Source organism: Myotis daubentonii, chromosome 2 (genome assembly GCF_963259705.1).
Source record: "Myotis daubentonii chromosome 2, mMyoDau2.1, whole genome shotgun sequence".
NCBI lineage: Eukaryota > Metazoa > Chordata > Mammalia > Chiroptera > Vespertilionidae > Myotis > Myotis daubentonii.
In genome coordinates this window covers 159,062,484-159,078,209 of record NC_081841.1, presented here as the reverse complement: position 1 = coordinate 159,078,209, position 15,726 = coordinate 159,062,484, and the positions used below count along the sequence as shown (strand labels likewise).

The 15,726-nt window shown below is 40.7% G+C and overlaps 1 protein-coding gene across 6 annotated transcripts in view; it reads right to left on the bottom strand.

The window, feature by feature from the left end:
- BORA (BORA aurora kinase A activator) overlaps positions 1–15,726 on the bottom strand; it is a 32,112-nt gene that overhangs the window by 9,492 nt on the left and 6,894 nt on the right. For all 6 annotated transcript variants that reach the window (XM_059684812.1, XM_059684815.1, XM_059684816.1 and 3 more), the window contains 5 exons: positions 12,577–12,658; positions 8,106–8,171; positions 7,504–7,560; positions 4,104–4,330; positions 3,403–3,535 (listed from right to left, as the gene is read on the bottom strand). In XM_059684812.1, coding sequence (XP_059540795.1) covers positions 3,403–3,535; positions 4,104–4,330; positions 7,504–7,560; positions 8,106–8,171; positions 12,577–12,658 — 565 coding nt within the window. The remainder of the gene's footprint in view (positions 1–3,402; positions 3,536–4,103; positions 4,331–7,503; positions 7,561–8,105; positions 8,172–12,576; positions 12,659–15,726) is intronic.

The following is a 15,726-nucleotide window of genomic DNA, read 5'->3' as shown; positions in this document are numbered from 1 at the left end:
GAATTGGAATCGCTGGGTCATAACGCAGTTACATTTTTAATTTTTTTGAAGAATTTCCATACTGTTTTCCATAGTCACTGCACCAATCTGTATTCCCAGCAACAGTGTTTGTTGATTTATAGCTGACAGCCATTCTAACATGTGTAAGGTGATATCTCATTATGGTTTTAATTTGTAACTATGGTTTTAATTTAATGTTGAACATCTTTTCATATGTCTATTTGCCATCTATAAGGCATCTTTGGAGAAGTGTCTATTCAGGTCCTTTGCCCATCTATTAATTGGATAAAAACATCATCTTTTGAGTGTTGAGTTGTATGAGTTCTTCATAAATTTAGGATATTAACCCCTTATTGGATGTTATCATTGGCAAATACCTTCTCCCATTCAGTAGGTTGTCTTTTTGTTTTTTTATTTACTATAGCTAAGATATAGAAGAAACCCAAGTGCCCATCAACAGACGAGTGAATATATACAGCCGTAAACAAGAATGAAACCTTACCATTTGTGACAGCATAGATGGACTTAGAGCAGTGGTTCTCAACCTGTGGGTCACGGCCCCTTTGGGGGGTCAAACGACCCTTTCACAGGGGTCGCCTAAATACATCCTGCATATCAGATATTTACATTACGTTTCATAATGGTAGCAAAATTACAGTTATGAAGTAGCAAGGAAATAATTTTATGGCTGGGGGTCATCACAACATGAGGACCTGTATTAAAGGGTCGTGTCATTAGGAAGGTTGAGAACCACTGACTTAGAGGGTATTATGCTAAGTTAAGTAAGTCGGTCAGAGAAAGACAAATACCATATGATTTTACTTACATATGGAATATAGAGAATATGAACAAAGAACAGATAGAGAACAGTGTGATGGTTGCCAGAGGAGAAGGGGTTTGAGGAACTAGGTGAAAAAGGTGAAGGGATTGATAAGTACAGATTTGTGGTAACAAAATAGTCATGGGGATATAAAGCACACATAGGGAATATAGTAATTAATACCTCAATAATGTAATTACTATGTATGGTGCCAGGTGGGTACTGGCAATATTGGGGGAAACACTTTGTAGAGTATAGGACTGTCTAACCACTATGATATACACCTGAAATAATGTTGAATGTAAACTGTAACTGAAAAACAAACAAACCCAACAGCACAAATGAATGTGTCTCAATAAGTAAGACGAGGTTCTTCCTGTGGCACTCTCTCATTTTAAATTAAAGAGTACTCCCTGAGAATTATTTCCTCACAAGCATTTTGCTATTATAACAATATTGTCCATATACAAAGAAAATACTGGACAAATCATGTGACCGCTACAAATTAACAGCTGAACCTGATAAATGAAATACAGTAGCCTCTCTTATCCAGTTTTGCTTTTGCGCTTTCAGTCACCCGTGGTCAACTAAAGTCCAAAAACATTGACTGGGAAATTTACTAAAGTACTAATAATCCCCCACCCAAAAATACATGACCAATAAACATTCAGAAAGAATTCAATATCATGATAATCAGAGTTAAAAAAAAAAATTAAAGCAGTAAGGGACCTTTTTTTAATTTACCAAATTAACAAACTTCAAAAAGAAAGCCCTAGCCAGTTTGGATCAGTGGGTAGAGCATCAGCCCGAAGGGTCCCGGGCTTAATTCTGGTCAAGGGCACATATCTCGGTTTCAGGCTTCTCCCTGACCAGGCCCTGGTCGGGGCTCATGCAGGAGGCAACCAATCGATGTGTTTCTCTCACATTGATATTTCTCTTTGTCTTTCCCTCTCTCTTCCACTCTCTCTAAAAATCAATGGAAAAATATCCTTGGGTGAGGATTTAAAAAAAAAAAGAATGTTAATGCCAGTGTTTCTAGATGGGGGGAAACTGACTTTCTTATAGACTACTGATGAAAATTTCAACTGATGCAACCTTTTATGAAGTAAATTTGATGAAATTCATCAAGTCTTAAAAATATTCTCCCCGCTGAAACCGGTTTGGCTCAGTGGATGGAGCGTCAGCCTGCGGACTGAAGGGTCCCAGGTTCGACTCTGGTCAAGGGCATGTACCTTGGTTGCGGGCACATTCCCAGTGGAGATGTGCAGGAGGCAGCTGATCAATGTTTCTCTCTCATTGATGTTTCTAACTCTCTATCCCTCTCCCTTCCTCTCTGTAAAAAATCAATAAAATATATATTTTTTTAAAAAAAATATTCTCCCCTTTTGACCAAATGATTCTACTTCTAAGAATTTAACTAAGGATACAAATATGTACAACACGATGTATATATAAAGATAATCAATAGTTGTGTGTTTTAAAAAATTAAAAACAATTTAAATGTTTACCAACAGTTGAAACAAATACCACATCCATGAAATGGAGTATTACATAGTGATTCAAATTCATGGTTTCAGATAATAATAAATGACTTGAATGACCAATGGAAAAAAAAACTATACTAATAAAAGGGTAATATGCTAATTAGACCAGGAGACCTTCCGGACAAAGCCATGATGGTGGGGCCGAGGCAGAGGTGGTTAGAGGCGATCAGGCCAGGAGGGGAGGGCAGTTAGGGGTGATCAGGCCAGCGGGGGGGGGGGGGCAGTTGGGGGCGAGTAGGCAGGCAGGCAGGCAGAGTGGTTAGGGGCGATCAGGCGGGCAGGCAGGCAGGTGAGCTAAGAGCCAGCGGTCCCAGATTGCGAGAGGAATCCCAGATTGGAGAGGGTGCAGCCCCGGCTGAGGGACAGCACCCCCCGCCCAGTGAACTAGTGAACTAGTTCATAATAAAATGCTTTGCAAAGAAAGCATGATAGAGAATTGTGCATATATAACACTTCACATGGGCGCGTGCGGACATGTGGAAACACACACACACAATGGAAAGACTAACGAAATACATCATTTTCAGCTTTCCAATTTTCTTTACTATGAATAGGTTTTTTCTATTGTGAATAATTTTTCAAAAGTGTTATCATCTTTTCCAGAGAAACTGACATACTGCAAAGAGAAATACTTTCTCTGAAATTTTCCACACTATATTTTCTTTAAAAACCTTACTCAAACAAATATGTTTGCAAAATATGAATATCCAGTTGCAAAAGTGTGAAGCTACAGGTTAGAAGCAAAATCAAACCCACTTATATCTAAAACTGCCATCTTTCTTTGATTCCCTTTATAAGAATGTTTGATATAAATATTATTAATCAAGTTATCTGTATTTACCAGTTAGAGTAGAACTTTGCCGAGACACTGTTTTGGAAGTTAAATTGTTCTTTTTGTAAAAAAAAAAAGTTTCTAAATTTTAAAAGGTTAGCAGTCATTTAGAGCTCTATAGTTAGTACAAGCTAAAAGGAGCCTCTACAATAACAAAAAATTGATAATATAAAAATTTAAATTAGGTATTATATTATGAGACATACCTGAGAGTGGTGTCTTTCCTATCTGAAATGTAATTGGTGAGAAAGTAGGTGAAGAAATAGGTGAAGGACTGGTTATACTTCCCAAACTGTATTTTTTTGCACTGCCCTGAATAGGGCTGGAAGAAAACTGCCCCTATAATAAAAACAAAAAAATTATATGGTTCTCTTCCTCAACTCTATTATGCCATATGCATCTTTATCTACACATTTATAAAGTAGATCATGTAAACTCTGGTCATTCCCCAAAGTACAGATGCCAAAATCAAGGCATCTTGTAGCAAGGACAGCTAAGAAGATAGCTAGAAAAGTTTTGAAACAGAATATGCTAGTCAAAAAATATAGATACACTGGGTTCAAACAAACCACTATATTTCATACGAAGCAGCTGTTCACAAAAAAGTTAAATTCAATTAATCCATTAATGCCAATCCAGTTGTGTTATACTAAAAATCTTACATAATTCAGAAAATAACTTACATTGAAATTCTCTGAGATTCATGATACATTTGGTTATCCTGTATACCTCTAAATGCAAAATTGGAAAGTCTGAACAAAAACATTCCTGACTAGTGACAAAATGTGAACATAATCCTTATGAAATATAGAACCCAAATGGCAATTTCTCAAGTGCAATTCGAGCAACCAAGGTCCATGTATATCCATAGCAAAGTTAGCCAACCACATTTTAATACACTTCTTACCGAACTTGGTGTCTGCACGGGGCTCCTACCCTGTACAGGAGATAAATCTATTGAATAAAAAACTTCAAGTGATGTTTGAGCACTACTGTGAAGACTTCTGGGAGAAGCTGGAGGTAAGCAGTCAGAGATACTCCCATTGCCATCTAAAAATAGCTTTCTTCTGAGGGATGAAGAACTGAGGTTTCCAGGAGACTGATCTGCAAATTCATCAGCTCTAAAATATTCACCTACATTTAAGGTAAAGAGAATAAAAGGCAAAGCTATAGTTATTTTGAAGAGCAATTAGACTTCAGTTATCTGACTTTTGAAAAATCACAATGTACTACTATATATTTGAATTCTTTTCAAAAAATAGGACAAAGTTTAATGGCATATATGATGTTTAAAATCTGAAATTATTTCTTCTTTTTTGAGTGCTTATCCTATCTAATAAAAGAGAAACATGGTAATTAGCGTACGACCGCTACCCTTCCCATTGGCTAATCAGGGCAATATGCAAATTAACTGCCAGCCAAGATGGCGGCTGGCAGCCAGGCAGCTTGAAACTAACATGAGGCTTGCTTGCTTCAGTGATGGAGGACTCCAACGTTCCCCGCCTGCCTTCCCGGCCTCTGAGCTTGCAGTTTGAAACATTGTAACAAATATAGAAGCTAAACAAAACCCCAGAAACCTGCTTTCATAGAGCCGGGATCTCAAAGCTGGAGTTATACATTGTTTCGATTATAGAACCGAAACAAACCAGATACCTTCTTCCAGCAGCCGAGGCCTCAGAGCTGGAGCCAGAGCTAAAGCTGGCCCAGAATTAAAAAAAAAAAAGAAAAAAGGAGCAGTTGGAAGCTTCAGCCCTCAGCCCCTCAACCAGACTGATCAGGCACCACAGTGGGGACCCCCACCCTGAAGGGTGTGTGACCAGCTGCAAACAGCCATCATCCCCTCATCCAGGCTGGCCAGGCACCCCAATGGGGACCCCCACCCTGATCAAGGACACCCTTCAGGGCAAACCAGCCAGCCCCACCCATGCACCAGGACTCTACCCTATATAGTAAAAGGGTAATATGCCTCCCAGCACCGGGATCAGCGGAGCCGCGAGGCCTCCCAGCACCAGGATCAGCGGAGGTGAGAGGCCTCCCGGCACCAGGATCAGCATGACAGGGGGCAGCGCCCAAACCCCCTGATCGCCCTGCGGCTCTGTGTGTGACAGGGGGCGGGGCCACAACCTCCCTATCCGTCCTGCTCTGTTCGTGACAGGGGAAAGTGCCCCAAACCCCTGATCAGCCCTGCTCTGTGCCTGATAGGGGGGAGCTCCCCAACCCCCTGATCGCCCTGCGGCTGTGTGTGTGACAGGGGGCGGTGCCCCAACCCCTCAATCGGCCCTACCCTGAGCGTGACTGAGGGTGGCATCCCAACCTCCCAATCTGCCCTGCTCTGTGCATGACAGGGGAAGGCGCCCCAACTCCCCAATCGGCCCTGCTCTGAGCCCGACCAGGGGCTGCACCTAGGGATTGGGCCTGCCCTCTGCCACCCGGGAGCGGGCCTAAGCCAGCAGGTCATTATCTCCCGAGGGGTCCCAGACTGCGAGAGGGCACAGGCCGGGCTGAGGGACCCCCATCTCCGCCCCCGAGTGCACAAATTTTTGTGCACCGGGCCTCTAGTCCTATCTAACAATAGACAAACATGGTAATTGATTGTACCTTCGCTACGCTTCCCATTGGCTAATCAGGGCAATATGCAAATTAACTGCCAACAAAGATGGCGGTTAACTGCCAACAAAGATGGCGGTTAATTTGCATACATAGGTGCAATGCTGGGAGGTGAAAGGGGAAGGACGGAAGAAGCCGCCTGCTGCTGATGGTGATTGGAAACCCAAGCGGCAGGCAAGAGCCTGCCTCCCGGCCCGTGATTCGAGAACCAGGGCCACCTTTGCCCGCCCCCTGGCCGGTGATCAGAGAAGTACCTGTATTTTTTTTTTCAAAGTACCTGTATTTTTAATAATTTCTTGACATGGTAAAAGAATTTTACATTACGATCCAAGGGTGATGGGGTGAGGAGAAGGAGCAGCAGAACAATCCAACAAACAAAAAGAGAAACAGAAATGCATGGTGGAAGGGATTTGAAGGGTGGGTAGGGGCATTGCCCAACTAAAATGCAATTGGTTTGTTACTGAGGACTATTCATGGGAAGACAGCATCCTGACTCCTTCTCTATACAGCATATTGGGAGTAAAAATGATGCATCCGGGTGGAAATATGATTAGGGGTTGGAAGACAGACAGGGAAAGAAGTCAGAAACAGACACTGAGAGAGTCACTGGCTGGCTGGCTGCAAATACTGACTCTCCAGTAGTGATAGAATAAAAAAGTGGGGGATATCTCGAACATTCAAGGGATAGGGGGCAACTCTTCTATGGTTTTGACTTGCCCAGCAGATTTCCACATACACACATGTACACGCCTATGTTTGCATGCACACACAGATACACATAACTGACTGCCCTCCCTGGAAGCACAGAAGAAGAAGCCGCCAGAAGAAGAAGCCGCCCACCTTTGGTCCAGGCCCCAGTGCCTGCGGCTGGCTGCAGCCCAGGAGACAGACAAGCCACCCGCCCGAGGTCCCAGGCTGCAGCCACCCGGAGAAGCTGCCAGCCCTGTGGTCCAGGGCGCCAGCGCCTGTGGCCAGGGAAATAGGTTGCCTCTTCTCCGACTGCAGTCATTACTTCAATATTCCCCTTCTGAATTTCTCTCCTGTGCTGCAACCCAACTCCCCTTTTCATCGGAAGGATACGGAACAGAGAGAGCAGTGTTAAAAGCTCACATTTTTAAGCTAGTAAGGTTGGTACTTAAACATATAAATGGAAAACTAGAGTCCTTAAGGTAACAAAGGCTACAAAGGACAGGGACAGCGCATGACCTATTATATCCAGCAATCCATATGGGGACTGAAAACTTTGCAATGATGACAATTAGTGAAGATATGAATCAACTAAAATAGCTGACAGGGACAATTCTTCCATCTTTGAAAATATCTACATCAAATCTGTTTAAATAGATTTTCATCTGCATACTATAACACATTCTGACAAGAACACCACCACCACCAATGTGGTCAGTGTTGTGGCGATAAATGTTTAATAACTGAGGAACCCTCCCCCCCGCCCCCGGGTGCACAAATTTTTGTGCACCGGGCTACTAGTTATTAGTATAAGTAGTACCAATAAGAATGCGTCCATAAATAGTTTATGTCTATAGTAAAGTTCACTTATTCAGGGCAGGTTAAAAATAAAAATTTTAGTATGATTTCCCCACTTCTTTTGAAAGAGGCACTGCCACATATTTCCATTTATAATAACCCATCAAAACAAAACCTTTTAAGTTATTAAAGGTTTAAATAAGTACAATACATACCTAATACATTTTCTAAATTAAAATCCACAGGAAGAGAGAGCAATGTCTGACAAGCAGCTGGAAACAAGCAGATACAAAAATACAAACATGGATTAATCATGCAAGCATATTATATACAATTACAATGTGCTTCCCAATCAACCATCTCCCCATGATGTTCCAGCTAAACTCAATTAATTCATTTCTGCATTCTTTTATGTAATATGTCATCTTCTTGTAAGTGGCTTTCCATACTTGCTAGCACTGATATAAACCTGTTAACAGCTCAAGTTAACTCCTGGTTGTTCTGCTGGCAATTGAATAAAAAAGCCAGCCTATATTTGAGGATAAGTTTCCCAATTAAAAATTTAAAAAAAACAAAGATTTTCAAAATCAGAAATTAATTCCTATGTTTTGAACAAAAAAACAACACACTATTGCTATTTCTAAAACATGACTGAATGTATCTATTTTGAATAATTTTAAAAGACAGCTCTCATATAGCTCATTCATAAAAAGTAAACAATTTCAATGCCAGCGTATTGTTATCACATGAACTGAATTTAACATTAAATGTAGCTTAATGTGCAAGGTATTTCTTTTCAGAATATATTCATACTCACCATTGCTTTTCTCAGAATAGATGGTCAACTTTCTTCCAATTGGAGATTCATTAGTTATGTTAATACCTGTAAAACATTTTAAGTGAAAAATCCTACATTTTATATTCTTCATTTACTTAGCATTACATTTTCTGGCGTAAAAAAATGAACAAAGTAGAAACTTAAAGAAAAATTTTTTTTTTTATTTATTTGTTGCCCAGCAGGTGTGGCTCAGTTGGCTGAGCATCATCCCATGTACCAAGATGTCACTGATTTGATTCCGAATCAAGGCACGACCCCAGGTGGGGACATGTAGGAGGCAGCCAATCAATTATTCACTCATGGATGTTTCTCTCTCTCTCTCCTTCTCCCTTCCTCTTTCTATATAATTAATAAAAAAAATTTTTTTGACTTATTGATTTTTCAGAGAGAGAGAAAGAGGAGAGAAACATCACTTTGTTGTTTCACCACTTACACATTCTTGATTGATTTTTGTATGTGCCCTGACCGCAGATTGAAACCGCATTCTTGGTGTAATGGGATGATGCTCTAACCAACTGAGCTACCTGGACAGGGCTATGGAAACTTTTATTTTACATTTAAAAAAAATAAATGTCTGTATATATAAGTACATAATTTGGTATTTTTCTGTTATGTTTATCTTTTTTGATTTTGAGGGAGCACAAGGATAAAACTCAAAGTATTATTACTATATAGCAAAAAAGGAGGCACCAAGTAATACTTTTTAAGGAAAACATGGTTGCTCTCCATGATGTCAATCTCAAACAGCTGGGATGTGTGTTAGTCATCCTCAAACAGATCCTCTGTTGCCTAATGTTTTTGAACAATGGGTTTAGATAAATTGTCTGAATTAAAATGTCAGATCATCTTGACAAAACCTAAAATTTGATAAATAAAACCATGCTCAGTCTTTTTCACAGAAGTAAAAAATATGGCTGCAAATAATTTTTTAAAAATTAAAAGTTAATGACTAAATATTAAGCTTCATAATCTGAAAATCACCAGGTAGAAAAACTAAAACATTTAATGACAAAAATGACTAATATAAGTAAAAGAAAAAAGCAAGGAGACCAAAAAAAAACAAAGAAAAAAAAAACACCTCAAAAATCTTAAAATACAGTAACAGAATAAAGCCCAGTAACCTAACAAACATAAATAAATGGGTGAATGAGTAAGTGGATGGGATGAGTGTTAAAGCCTCCGATTAAATATTCTCAGAATGGGTAAAAAGTGAAGTCCTAGATTCAAATGCCTTCTTTACTGAGGCTGTGTGACCTTCTATAAGGCACATACATGTAAGCAATGCATTCCATGGAAACCCTATTATGTCTTTAGGCTACAAACCAAACACCTTAAACATGAAATGTGAATAATGTGACTGGGAATCTAAATTGTTCATTTAAGTGTATTTAATTTTTAAAAGCCACATTTGGTTAGGGGCTACCATGTCAAGAACTGTGAAAGGTCTGAGAATGTACCCTACTTGCACAATGACAAGTTAACGTGTCAGCGTTCCATGGATGCTAGAAGACATGAGGCTTCTGCGTGAAGACACAGAACTTCACTATTCCCAGCACCCAGGCAGCACAAACTTGATGTTCACGTCAGTTCCCTTTGCCCCTAAGTCCCAAGCACGAGAACTGAAACACCCAAGGTGGATATGGCACACACTGGATTCTCATCACAGGTGAGGAAAACTGAATTTGGGAAATCCCATTCTGTATTTATTTTTTAACTAGGAGCCCAGCGCACAATTCGAAATCGCATGGCGCCGCCCACCCTCGAGTTGCTGGTCTGGCCCTGCCTCACTCCCCAGGCCCCACAGCAGCCACAGCCACTGTGGGTCTGGCCCTGCCTCCCTCTCCGGCCCTCCCCCAGCGCAGGCGCACCGAGGCCCCGCAGCCCCTCTGCTGACGCTGTGCATGCAACCTCCTCCTGTCAGGTCAACCCGTTACGGTGTCCCAGTTATTAGCATATTTCTCTATTATATAGATATACTAGAGGCCCGGTGCACAAAAATTTGTGCACTCAGGGGGAAGAGGGGGTCCCTCAGCCTGGCCTGTGCCCTCTCACAGTCTGGGACCCCTCGGGAGATAACGCCCTGCTGGCTTAGGCCTGCTCCCGGGTGGCAGAGGGCAGGCCCAATTCCTAGGTGCAGCCCCTGGTCGGGCTCAGAGCTGGGCCAATTGGGGAGTTGGGGCGCCGCCCTGTGTCATGCACAGAGCAGGGCGGATTGGGAGGTTGAGATGCCACCCTCAGTCACGCTCAGGGTAGGGCTGATTGGGGGGTTGGGGCACCGCCCCCGTCACACACAGAGCAGGGCAGATCAGGGGGTTGGGGCGCTGCCCTCTATCACCCACAGAGCAGGACCAATCAGGGGGTTGGGATGCCACCACTCTCACACTCAGAGCAGGGCCGATGGGGAGGTTATGGCTCTACCCCGTCACACACAGAGCAGGGACCGTGGGAGGGTTGGGGGTTGTGGCGCCACCTTCTATCACCCACAGAGCAGGGCCGATCAGGGGGTTGGGGCACCGCCACTCTCACACTCAGGGCAGGGCCGATGGGGAGGTTATGGCTCTACCCTGTCACACACAGAGCAGGGCCCGTGGGGGGTGGGGGGGGGGAGGTTGGGGCGCCGCACCCTGTCACACACAGAGCCGCAGGGCGATCAGAGGTTGGGGAGCTCCCCTGTATCAGGCACAGAGCAGGGCTGATCAGGAGGTTGGGGCACCGCCACTCTCACACTCAGGGCAGGGCCGATGGGGAGGTTATGGCTCTACCCTGTCACACACAGAGCAGGGCCCGTGGGGGGTGGGGGGGGGGAGGTTAGGGCGCCGCACCCTGTCACACACAGAGCCGCAGGGCGATCAGAGGTTGGGGAGCTCCCCTGTATCAGGCACAGAGCAGGGCTGATCAGGAGGTTGGGGCGTCTTCCCCTGTCACGAACAGAGAAGGGCGGATAGGGAGGTTGTGGCCCCGGCCCCTGTTACACACAGAGCCACAGGGCGATCAGGGGGTTTGGGCGCTGCCCCCTGTCATGCTGATCCCCGTGCCAGGAGGCCTCTTGGCTCCGCTGATCCCGGTGCTGGGAGGCATATTACCCTTTTACTATATAGGATAGAGGCCTGGTGCATGGGTGGGGCTGGCTGGTTTGCCCTGAAGGGTGTCCTGGATCAGGGTGGGGGTCCCCACTGGGGTGCCTGGCCATCCTGGGTGAGGGGATGATGGCTGTTTGCAGCTGGTCACACACCATTCAGGGTGGGGGTCCCCACTGGGGTGCCTGGCCAGTCTGGGTGAGGGGCTGAGGGCTGTTTTCAGGCTGGCGGGTGACGGAAGCTCCCATCCGCTCCTTTTTTTCTTTTTTTTCTTCATTCTGGGCCAGCTTTAGCTGTGAGGCTCCAGCTCTTAGTCCTCCGCTGCTGAAAGTAGGTAATCGAAACAATGTATAACTCCAGCTCTGACTCCAGCTCTGAGATCCCAGCTCGCTGAAAGCTGGTTTCTGGGTTTTTTTTTAGCTTCTATATGTTAAAATGTTTCAAACTGCAGGCTCAGAGGCTGGCAAGGCTGGCGGGAACGTTGGAATCCTCTGTCACTGAAGCAAGCAAGCCTCATGTTAGTTTCAAGCTGCCTGGCTGCCGGCCATCTTGGCTGGCAGTTAATTTGCATATCTCCCTGATTAGCCAATGGGAAGGGTAGTAGTCATACGCCAATTACCATGTTTCTCTTTTCTTAGATTCGCTATATATATATATATATATATATATATATAGAGAGAGAGAGAGAGAGAGAGAGAGAGAGAGAGAGACAGAGATCTATAACTATATGTATCTATATATATCTATATATACTCATATAGATATATATAGATATAGATTACAGCTGACATTCAATATTACTAGTATATTAGTTTCAGGTGCACAGCACAGTGGTCAGACGTTTATACAGCTGACAAAGTGATCCCCCTGATAAGTCTAGTCCCCTGATACAACACATAGTTATTACAACATTGTTGACTATATTCCCTATGCTGTACTTTACATCCCCCATGACTATTCTGTAACTGCCAAGTTGTGGGAAGTCCCATTCTTTTAAAATAAGCTGCAAACAAGCCTGCTCCAGATGAAGACACAAAACCTGCTCTCTGCTCTGGAGGGACTCACTATCTCTATATTCAACACCAACTATTTCTGCATCTGTAGATCATCTATGACCATCATTATATAACTGATTTTCACAATGGCCATGAAGAAAAAGTTAAATTCAGAATACAATGGCCCAAAAACCCAAATTCAGTAAATTGTAGTCAAATTTTGAATTCTAACCCTTAAATAGTTAAATCCTCCGAAATTTAATTTATAGCAAGTTCCTTACCAAAGCAGGTAAACTAGCACTTCACTATATGTTGTTTTACATTCACTGATTTTTATAATTTTATGCTTCTTATTCATATGATTTTTAGTACACTCACATTTACTGGAATGATACTCTGAAACCTGTTTTCCTTCATGATCAGTCCAAGGAGAGGGCACAATGACATCCTTAGTGAAAAACTAGTAAGATAAAAGCCATATAATTAGACATAAATTCCCCCCAAAATATAATAAGGTACCCATGTTATTTTCAAATAATAAAAAACATTACATACTGACTTAATAGTTATAATTTAAAAAATTAAGATTTAAAAGCACAAATGACCAAAGGTGAAATAGAAGAAATTTAAAGTATATATAAAGAGAAATCTTAATACTGTAAATCAACCACTTAAATTTGAAACTTGCATATTAAGCTAAGGTATTAAGCATAGAAACAATATTTTTAATTTCTTCCCCAATTGTTTTTGGTGGAGAATGTTGACAAAAGTGAGGATGAAGAAGAGAAAGGAATAAATGGAGATAGTCATATACAAGTAAGCCAGTATGAGTGGTGTGCTGGAGCTAGTTTCTACTGGCTCTCAAAATCTAATTATTAAATTTTTAGGAATTTTGTGCAAAGTTAATATTAAAAATAAAATAAGCTGCAAGCAAATCTGAGTTATAGAAATGTACACTTGAAACCTATGTGAACTTTTAAGCAATGTCACCCTAATAAATTTAATTTAAAAAATATTACAAAAGCATTCAGGACCAATGTTACTATGCTGTAATTGGCTAACTCTGGATGGTAATATTTGTTATGTAATTTCAGGAGTTTGTCATGTGTTTTTCCCTAAAATAAAATAAAATGAAATTGTTTGTTATTAAATATTATCAAATTTTTAAAATGGTATAAATTCATAAATTATATTAAATAAATTATATTAAAGGTAAAGATAATAAATACTCAAAATCATCACTTGCTAACTATTTTATTACATTACCAATATCTATGCCCAAGGTTATGTTTTTTGATCTGTCTGGTGGAACTCCTACATATAATGATATATCATTGCACTTCTTTTCCCATCAGTGATATAACATTAGTAACTGAAAATTGGCCGCAGTTGGAATATTTACATCATAATAGCAGCAACCACTAAAACTCATACTCTTCCCATAACCAAATGGCCAGTTTTTACACCAGCACTCCACTGGCTAGCATAATCAAATGGAGATAGAGCATTTGGATATATGTCTTTCCTTTTTCATTCTAGAAATAAAATTAAGCCAAACACTGTATTCTTCCTTTTCCTCTATGTTTTTGTAGCAACTCTTTGTATTTTGCTATACCTATAACAAAGAACAAGTTTGCTAAACTACCTATAATGCATGAGGAAAAGATGTAAAAGGGAGTGGGGGGAGAATGGGCAGAGATTATGATATAGTTAATTCCCAGAAGAAAAAAAAAATAAAGGACCCAAAAATTATGCATAAGACCACTCAAAATGAAAGACATACAAATCCAAATAACATGACAAAACTTTAAAGTAATAAGAGTAGCACAAATTAAAAGGTTGGTAATAACCAGTATTGCAGATATGAGAAAACAGAAAGTATCATAATGTAGTTGGAGTGAAAATTGGTACAACCTTTTTGGAGGGCAAGATGGCAAAATATACTGAAAGTGAAAACTCAAAGCCTCTGACTTATCAAGTCCATTTCAACTACACAAATACTTATATCCAATGGTGTTCACTGAAGCATTATGATAGAAAAACACTGAACACAACCTAAATAAATATCAATAGAGGCCGGGTTAGGTTATGATACATTCATACAATGGAATACTATGGTATTACTAAAAATTGGTATATGCTGATAATCAAAAAAAGACTAATAAAAATTATTAAGAAAAAAAGATTTAAAAAAATATAAGGATGATCCTACATGTGTAAAATATTTAAAAACTACAATCTATTGCATGCTAAAATTAATGTGTAAGTATAAATGTTCCAGTAGTTACTTTTAGGATGTGGGATGAATACCTGGTTTTCATCCGGTATTTTTTATTTGCAGTTTGAACTTCCTTTTTTTTATAATGTGCGTGTATTTATTCTATTTCAAATATGTCTATATATATGAAAAAATTAAGCTGTTTAATACATTGACCCTGATCTTTACTATGACTTTATTTTCTTAAGTCTGATGAATTTCCTTTTAAAGTTGAGGGTTCTAAAAAGAATGCATATTTTCCAAAATGTTGGGAAATGGGAAAGAGTCTGAGAATATTCAACTGGGGAGGAATCAAGTGATTGGGTCAGAATGAAAATTTTGAATTACTAGGTAGATTACAAAGTAGATATTGTTTGGAGTAAAGCCTATGCAATTATTTTTTAACAAACAGGCTATATATGAAATACAGATGACAACACTGACACTGCAAAAATAAATGCAAGAACTGGAACATTTATACTTACACATTAATTTTAACATGCAATAGATTGTATTTAAGTTTTAATAGTTTTTAAGTATAGCTGATGTCTCCTGGGGTACAGAAGAACCAAGTATAGCTAAGGAATAGAGGTGGGTAGAGGAGGCTAGCGAGGGGACAAGGAAAAATAAGAGATGTTGCCATAACATAAAGAATTTGAGGAAATAACTAGATAAATAGCCCTTACTTACACTCTAAAACAGGGGTCCTCAAACTTTTTAAACAGGGGGCCAGTTCACTGTCCCTCAGACCGTTGGAGGGCTGGACTATAGTTTAAAAAAAAACTATGAACAAATTCCTATGCACACAGTGGCAGCAAAAACACCCGGCGGGCCGGATAAATGTTTTCGGCGGGCCACATGTGGACCCCTGCTCTAAAAGTTCAGCAAAGAAGCAAAAGTGAAAAACTCATTATTTTTATTTTAAAACACCCTATTTGTAAAAACACCTTTTCTACTGATCAGTAAGACATTTTACTTCATTAAATATACTGCCTTAAAAATCCAAGTATTAACAACAACAAAAGATAAAACCATTACCAATGCCAATCTAGATTTTCACAGCCTAAAACTTCCTCTACATAAACTCCACTTGAAACAGAAGTTTGTGCTACTCAACATTCTGCAGGCACAAGGAAGGCACAAACTGTGCTATACCCTGAGAATGAAAAGCTGAATGAAGGACAATATAAGGCAAAAAAGAATTCAGTCTAGGGAATAAAAGCAATAACTCAATCATCACAATAGTATAGGTAAGTATGAGGTGTTGAAAT